General features: G+C 49.1%; 1 protein-coding gene across 1 annotated transcript in view; it reads left to right on the forward strand.

Annotated features, from left to right (window-relative positions):
* LOC115125028 (collagen alpha-1(XI) chain-like) overlaps positions 1 to 8,476 on the forward strand; it is a 255,449-nt gene that overhangs the window by 158,206 nt on the left and 88,767 nt on the right. The window contains 2 exon segments of the mRNA XM_065006101.1: positions 11 to 64; positions 6,337 to 6,390. Coding sequence (XP_064862173.1) covers positions 11 to 64; positions 6,337 to 6,390 — 108 coding nt within the window.

An 8,476-nucleotide genomic window follows, 5' to 3' on the forward strand; every position in this document is an offset into this window, starting at 1 on the left:
TGTTGTTTAGGGTAAACTTGGTGTCCCCGGGTTACCCGGCTACCCAGGAAGACAAGGACCTAAGGTATGTGATATCAGCACAAAGCTGACTATGGTATCTGTATGTTCGTTTATCTCTCTGTGTGTTCGTTTATCTCTCTGTGTGTTCGTTTATCTCTCTGTGTGTTACTGACTCTACCAACAATCTCGCTCTACATGTGACTGAAATATATATAAAACACAGGTAAAATCACGTTTTTGACTGCACTGGGCCTTTATGATCAGTTGTATGTGTACGTATCACAGCATGATGTTAAAGTGACATTACAGTGACATTACAGTGCTATTACAGTGGCATTACTGTGGCATTACAGTGATGTTACAGTGATGTTACAGTGATGTTACAGTGGCATTACAGTGATGTTACAGTGATGTTGCAGTGATGTTGCAGTGATGTTACAGTGATGTTACAGTGATGTTACAGTGATGTTGCAGTGATGTTACAGTGATGTTACAGTGGCATTACAGTGATGTTACAGTGATGTTGCAGTGATGTTGCAGTGATGTTACAGTGGCATTACAGTGATGTTACAGTGATGTTACAGTGATGTTACAGTGGCATTACAGTGATGTTACAGTGATGTTACAGTGGCATTACAGTGATGTTACAGTGATGTTACAGTGATGTTACAGTGGCATTACAGTGATGTTACAGTGATGTTACAGTGGCATTACAGTGATGTTACAGTGATGTTGCAGTGATGTTGCAGTGATGTTGCAGTGATGTTACAGTGATGGTACAGTGATGTTGCAGTGATGTTACAGTGATGTTACAGTGGCATTACAGTGATGTTACAGTGATGTTACAGTGATGTTACAGTGGCATTACAGTGATGTTACAGTGATGTTACAGTGATGTTACAGTGGCATTACAGTGATGTTACAGTGATGTTACAGTGATGTTACAGTGGCATTACAGTGATGTTACAGTGATGTTACAGTGACATTACAGTGATGTTACAGTGATGTTACAGTGATGTTACAGTGATACAGTGATGTTACAGTGACGTTACAGTGATGTTACAGTGGCATTACAGTGATGTTACAGTGATGTTGCAGTGATGTTGCAGTGATGTTACAGTGATGTTACAGTGATGTTACAGTGATGTTACAGTGGCATTACAGTGATGTTACAGTGATGTTACAGTGACATTACAGTGCTCTCCTCCTCTCCTCTCCTCCTCTTCTCTACTCCTCTCATCCTCTCCTCCTCTCCTCTACTCCTCTCCTCTACTCCTCTCATCCTCTCCTCTACTCCTCTCATCCTCTCCTCTACCCCTCTCATCCTCTCCTCTACTCCTCTCCTCTACTCCTCTACTCTACTCCTCTCATCCTCTCCTCTACTCCTCTCATCCTCTCCTCTACTCCTCTCATCCTCTCCTCTACCCCTCTCATCCTCTCCTCTACTCCTCTCATCCTCTCCTCTACCCCTCTCATCCTCTCCTCTACTCCTCTCATCCTCTCCTCTACTCCTCTCCTCTACTCCTCTCCTCTACTCCTCTCATCCTCTCCTCTACTCCTCTCCTCTACTCCTCTCATCCTCTCCTCTACTCCTCTCCTCTACTCCTCTACTCTACTCCTCTCATCCTCTCCTCTACTCCTCTACTCCTCTACTCTACTCCTCTCATCCTCTCCTCTACTCCTCTCATCCTCTCCTCTACTCCTCTCCTCTACTCCTCTACTCTACTCCTCTCATCCTCTCCTCTACTCCTCTCATCCTCTCATTTACCCCTCTCATCCTCTCCTCTTCACTCCTAATCATTCAGTTTACTAGTAAAGAAAACAGTTAAGCTACAGAGATCCTTTTCACTGTCTCTCTCTCCACGTTCCACTGTTTTTGGAATCGGTCTACACATACACATGAATGAGTCTACACATACACATGAATGAGTCTACACATACACAGGCAGACAGATGGAGGTACACATTCTGTATGAGAGAGCATACACAGGCAGACAGATGGAGGTACACATTCTGTATGAGAGAGCAACACAGGCAGACAGATGGAGGTACACATTCTGTATGAGAGAGCATACACAGGCAGACAGATGGAGGTACACATTCTGTATGAGAGAGCATACACAGGCAGACAGATGGATGTACACATTCTGTATGAGAGAGCATACACAGGCAGACAGATGGATGTACACATTCTGTATGAGAGAGCATACACAGGCAGACAGATGGAGGTACACATTCTGTATGAGAGAGCATACACAGGCAGACAGATGGAAGTACACATTCTGAGAGAGCATACACAGGCAGACAGATGGAGGTACACATTCTGTATGAGAGAGCATACACAGGCAGACAGATGGAATTACACATTCTGTATGAGAGATCATACACAGGCAGACAGATGGAGGTACACATTCTGTATGAGAGAGCATACGTAAACACTTCTGCCATTTCAAGTAGACACTTTGCTTTGTGTGCAATGGAGCACATAAACTCTAACATTGTTTCTTACTTTGTCTCTATTGTCAATGCTTCTTGAAGGGAAGCTACGTTGGTAAGCTCCTCGGGATTCCTTCTTCGGCTCATCCCCCCCACCCACTCCCCCTCTCCCCTGTAACTATTCCCCCACACTGCTAGCCTTATGCCTAACCCTAACCTTAACCACACTGCTAACCTTATGCCTAACCTTAACCACACTGTTAACCTTATGCCTAACCCTAACCTTAACCACACTGTTAACCTTATGCCTAACCCTAACCTTGACCACACTGCTAACCTTAAATTAAGACCAAAACCTGCATTTTATTTCATGCAAATGTTGACTTTGTGGTTGTGGTAACTAGTGACAACCCTTATGTCGTTTTTCTCTGGGTGCTAACAAGCTAACATCTTATGTGCTGAGCCTTGAAGAGCAAAGCCCTTTTACCATGATTCCCATGTGTCCCTTTATGTTGTTCATCAATAATGACAAACCTCATGACATTGACAACTTAGATGGAAAGCTACTGAGGATGGTAGCTGACTCTATAGTCACTCCTATCTGTCAGATCTTTTATCTGAGTCTAGAGGAAAGTCTTTGTCCTCAGGCCTTGGTGGGAAGCCAAAGTCATTCCGCTACTCAAGAGTGGTAAAGTGGCCTTTACTGGTTCTAACAGCAGACCTATCAGCTTTCTGCCAGCTCTTAACAAAATTGTGTTTCATCAAATACAATGCGATTTCTTTGTGAACAAATTAACAACAGACATTCAGCATTCTTATAGAGAAGGGCACTCAACATGTACTGCACTGAGACAAATGACTGATGATTGGTTGAAAGAAATTGATAATAAGAATATTGTACAGCCTTTTGATATTACTGACCATAACCTGTTGTTGAAAAAACATATTTCTAACGGCTTTTCGACCTTCGGCCATATAGTGGATTCAGAGCCGTCTATCTAATAGAACTCAGAGGATTTCCATGTAAAGTGTGGTGTACCGCAGGGCAGCTCTCTAGGCCCTCTACTCTTTTCTAATTTTACCAATGACCTGGCACTGGCATTAGTTAAACAAAGCATGTGTGTCCATGTATGCTGATGATTCAACCATATACGCATCAGCAAACACAGCTAATGAAGTCACTGAAACCCTTAACAAAGAGTTGGAGACAGTTTTGGCCAATAAACTGAACAGCTCTAAAAGTAAGAGTGTTGTATTTGGTACAACATATTCCCTAAACTCTAGACCTGAATCTGGTAATGAATGGTGTGGCTGTTGAACAAGTTGAAGAGACTAAATAACTTGTTGTTACCTTAGATTATAGACTGTCATTGTCAAAACATATAGATTCAATGTTTGTAAAGATGGGGAGAGGTCTGTCTGTAATTTTTTTTTTTATGTTTTGACTCCACACTCCAAAAAGCAAGTCCTGCCTCTAGTTTTGTCTTACCTTGATTATTGTCCAGTTGTGTGGTCCAGTGCTGCAAGGAAAGACCTAGTTAAGCTGCAGCTGGCCCAGAACAGAGCGGCACATCTTGAGCTTAATTGTAATCAGAGGGCTGATATCAATACTACGCAGGCCAGTGTCTCTTGGCCAAGAGTTGAGGACAGACTGACTACATCACTTCTTCTTTTTATAAGAAACGTTAATGTGTTGAAAATACCAAATTGTTTGCATAGTCAACATACACACAGCTCTGACACACACACTTATCACACCCGACATGCCACCAGGGGTCTTTTCACAGTCCCCAGGTCCAGAACACACTTACCCCACCCGACATGCCACCAGGGGTCTTTTCACAGTCCCCAGGTCCAGAACACACTTACCCCACCAGACATGCCACCAGGGGTCTTTTCCCAGTCCCCTGGTCCAGAACACACTTATCCCACCAGACATGCCACCAGGGGTCTTTTCACAGTCCCCAGGTCCAGAACACACTTACCCCACCAGACATGCCACCAGACATGCCACCAGGGGTCACAGTCCCCAGGTCCAGAACACACTTGCCACCAGGGTCCCCCCCAGGTCCAGAACACACTTATCCCACCAGACATGCCACCAGGGGTCTTTTCACAGTCCCCAGGTCCAGAACACACTTATCCCACCCGACATGCCACCAGGGGTCTTTTCACAGTCCCCAGGTCCAGAACACACTTATCCCACCCGACATGCCACCAGGGGTCTTTTCACAGTCCCCAGGTCCAGAACACACTTACCCCACCAGACATGCCACCAGGGGTCTTTTCACAGTCCCCAGGTCCAGAACACACTTATTCCACCCGACATGCCACCAGGGGTCTTTTCACAGTCCCCAGGTCCAGAACACACTTATCCCACCCGACATGCCACCAGGGGTCTTTTCACAGTCCCCAGGTCCAGAACACACTTATCCCACCCGACATGCCACCAGGGGTCTTTTCACAGTCCCCAGGTCCAGAACACACTTATCCCACCCGACATGCCACCAGGGGTCTTTTCCCAGTCCCCAGGTCCAGAACACACTTACCCCACCAGACATGCCACCAGGGGTCTTTTCACAGTCCCCAGGTCCAGAACACACTTATCCCACCCGACATGCCACCAGGGGTCTTTTCACAGTCCCCAGGTCCAGAACACACTTATCCCACCCGACATGCCACCAGGGGTCTTTTCACAGTCCCCAGGTCCAGAACAAATTCAAGGAAACGTTCAGTATTATACAGAGCCAGGAGCCATCTCATGTAGAGTAAGGGAACAGCAAACCTGGTTTCAAACAACAGATGAAGTAACATCACGGAACAACGCCTCTCCCCCATGTGACCTACTGGTTGTGTGTATGTACTGACATGTGACCTACTGGTTGTGTGTATGTACTGACATGTGACCTACTGGTTGTGTGTACTGACATGTGACCTACTGGTTGTGTGTACTGACATGTGACCTACTGGTTGTGTGTATGTACTGACAAGTGACCTACTGGTTGTATGTACTGACATGTGGCCTACTGATTGTGTGTAGGTACTGACATGTGACCTACTGGTTGTATGTATGTACTGACATGTGGCCTACTGGTTGTGTGTAGGTACTGACATGTGACCTACTGGTTGTGTGTAGGTACTGACATGTGACCTACTGGTTGTGTGTATGTACTGACATGTGACCTACTGGTTGTGTGTATGTACTGACATGTGACCTAATGGTTGTGTGTATGTACTGACAAGTGACCTACTGGTTGTGTGTATGTACTGACATGTGACCTACTGGTTGTATGTACTGACATGTGACCTACTGGTTGTGTGTATGTACTGACAAGTGACCTACTGGTTGTGTGTATGTACTGACATGTGACCTACTGGTTGGTGTGTATGTACTGACATGTGACCTACTGGTTGTGTGTACTGACATGTGACCTACTGGTTGTGTGTATGTACTGACATGTGACCTACTGGTTGTGTGTATGTACTGACATGTGACCTACTGGTTGTGTGTATGTACTGACATGTGACCTACTGGTTGTGTGTATGTACTGACATGTGACCTACTGGTTGTGTGTATGTACTGACATGTGACCTACTGGTTGTGTGTATGTACTGACATGTGACCTACTGGTTGTGTGTATGTACTGACATGTATGTGTAACACTACATGTTAATGTTTTATAATGTATGTCAAAAGTATTTTCTCTGTAATGTCTTCGTAGTTATTTGTAGGACCCCAGTAAGACTAGCTGTTACCATTTGCGTCGGCCAAATAGGATCCTAATAAATCAAATCAAATATTCTCTCTTGGGACTTGGATAGAAAGGGCAGAGGCTACAGGAGAGCATCTCTTCTCCTCAGCTCTTCAACTCTCTGACAATCTCTCTGTCCGTTTCACAGGGCTCCAGTGGCTTCCCTGGATTCCCAGGCTCCAACGGAGAGAAAGGAGGAAGGGTGAGGCTCTTTAGATCACTACATTACTTAATACCTTCTTTTCAATTATTATTATCCCCCTACCCCCCTTTTTTTTCATGATTACAATCTTGTCTCATCACTACAACTCCCCAACGAGCTCGGGAGAGGCAAAGGTCAAGTCATGCGTCCTCCGAAACATGACCTGCCAAGCCGCGCTTCTTAACACCCGATGGCTAAACCTGGAAACACCATTCAACTGACAACCGAACCCGCCACAAGGAGTCATTAGAGGGCGAAGAGCCAAGACCGCTGAGTCACTCTGTGTCTTAGACCGCTGAGTCACTCTGTGTCTTAGACCGCTGAGTCACTCTGTGTCTTAGACCGCTGAGTCACTCTGTGTCTTAGACCGCTGAGTCACTCTGTGTCTTAGACCGCTGAGTCACTCTGTGTCTTAGACCGCTGAGTCACTCTGTGTCTTAGACCGCTGAGTCACTCTGTGTCTTAGACCGCTGAGTCACTCTGTGTCTTAGACCGCTGAGTCACTCTGTGTCTTAGACCGCTGAGTCACTTAGTGTCTTAGACCGCTGAGTCACTCAGTGTATTAGACCGCTGAGTCACTCTGTGTCTTAGACCGCTGAGTCACTCAGTGTATTAGACCACTGAGCCACTCAGTGTCTTAGACCGCTGAGCCAAAGTAAAGTAAATTAGGACAGTAGAGACAATAACTACTGTCAAAATGGAGGGTGAGATGGGGAAGTTGAGGGGTGGAGGGTGAGGCTGGGAAGGGGAGGGGTGGAGGGTGAGGCTGGGAAGGGGAGGGGTGGAGGGTGAGGCTGGGAAGGGGAGGGGTGGAGGGTGAGGCTGGGAAGGGGAGGGGTGGAGGGTGAGGCTGGGAAGTTGAGGGGTGGAGGGTGAGGCTGGGAAGGGAGGGGTGGAGGGTGAGGCTGGGAAGGGGTTGGGTGGGGGTGAGGCTGGGAAGGGGAGGGGTGGAGGGTGAGGCTGGGAAGGGGAGGGGTTGAGGGTGAGGCTGGGAAGGGGTTGGGTGGGGGGTGAGGCTGGGAAGGGGAGGGGAGGGGTGGAGGGTGAGGCTGGGAAGGGGTTGGGTGGGGGTGAGGCTGGGAAGGGAGGGGTGGAGGTGAGGCTGGGAAGGGGAGGGGTGGAGGGTGAAGCTGGGAAGGGGATGGGTGGAAGGTGAGGCTGGGAAGGGAGGGGTGGAGGGTGAGGCTGGGAAGGGGAGGGGTGGAGGGTGGGGCTGGGAAGGGGAGGGGTGGAGGGTGAGGCTGGGAAGGGGAGGGGTGGAGGGTGAGGCTGGGAAGGGGAGGGGTGGAGGGTGAAGCTGGGAAGGGGAGGAGTGGAGGGTGAGGTAGGAAAGTGGGGGATGGGGGTGGAGGGTGAGGCTGGGGAGGGGTGAAGGGTGAGGCTGGGAAGGGGAGGGGTGGAGGGTGAGATGGTGAAGGGGAGGGGTGGAGGGGGAGGCTAGGAAGGGGATGGGTGGAGGGTGAGGCTGGGAAGGGGAGGAGTGGAGGGTGAGGTAGGAAAGTGGGGGATGGATGGTGAGGCTGGGAATGGAATGGGTGGAGGGTGAGGCTGGGAAGGGGAGGGGTGGAGGGTGAGGCTAGGAAGGGGATGGGGGAGGGGAGGCTGGGAAGGGGATGGGTGGAGGGTGAGGCTGGGAAGGGGATGGGTGGAGGGTGAGGCTGGGAAGGGGATGGGGGAGGGGAGATGGTGAAGGGGAGGGGTGGGTGGAGGGTGAGGCTGGGAAGGGGATGGGTGGAGGGGGAGATGGTGAAGGGGAGGGGTGGGTGGAGGGTGAGGCTAGGAAGGGGATGGGTGGAGGGTGAGATGGGGAAGGGGAGGGGTGGGTGGAGGGTGAGGCTGGGAAGGGGATGGGGGAGGGGAGATGGTGAAGGGGAGGGGTGGGTGGAGGGTGAGGCTGGGAAGGGGATGGGGAGGGGAGATGGTGAAGGGAGGGGTGGGTGGAGGGTGAGGCTAGGAAGGGGATGGGTGGAGGGTGAGATGGGAAAGGGGAGGGGTGGAGGGTGAGGTGGGGAACTGGAGGGGGATGGAGGAGAGAGAGGCATTGGAGGAAGTAAGAGAGGGAAAGAGAAATGCTGAAACAAGCTCC

The sequence above is a fragment of the Oncorhynchus nerka genome, linkage group LG20 (genome assembly GCF_034236695.1).
Source record: "Oncorhynchus nerka isolate Pitt River linkage group LG20, Oner_Uvic_2.0, whole genome shotgun sequence".
In the NCBI taxonomy this organism is placed as follows: Eukaryota; Metazoa; Chordata; class Actinopteri; order Salmoniformes; family Salmonidae; genus Oncorhynchus; species Oncorhynchus nerka.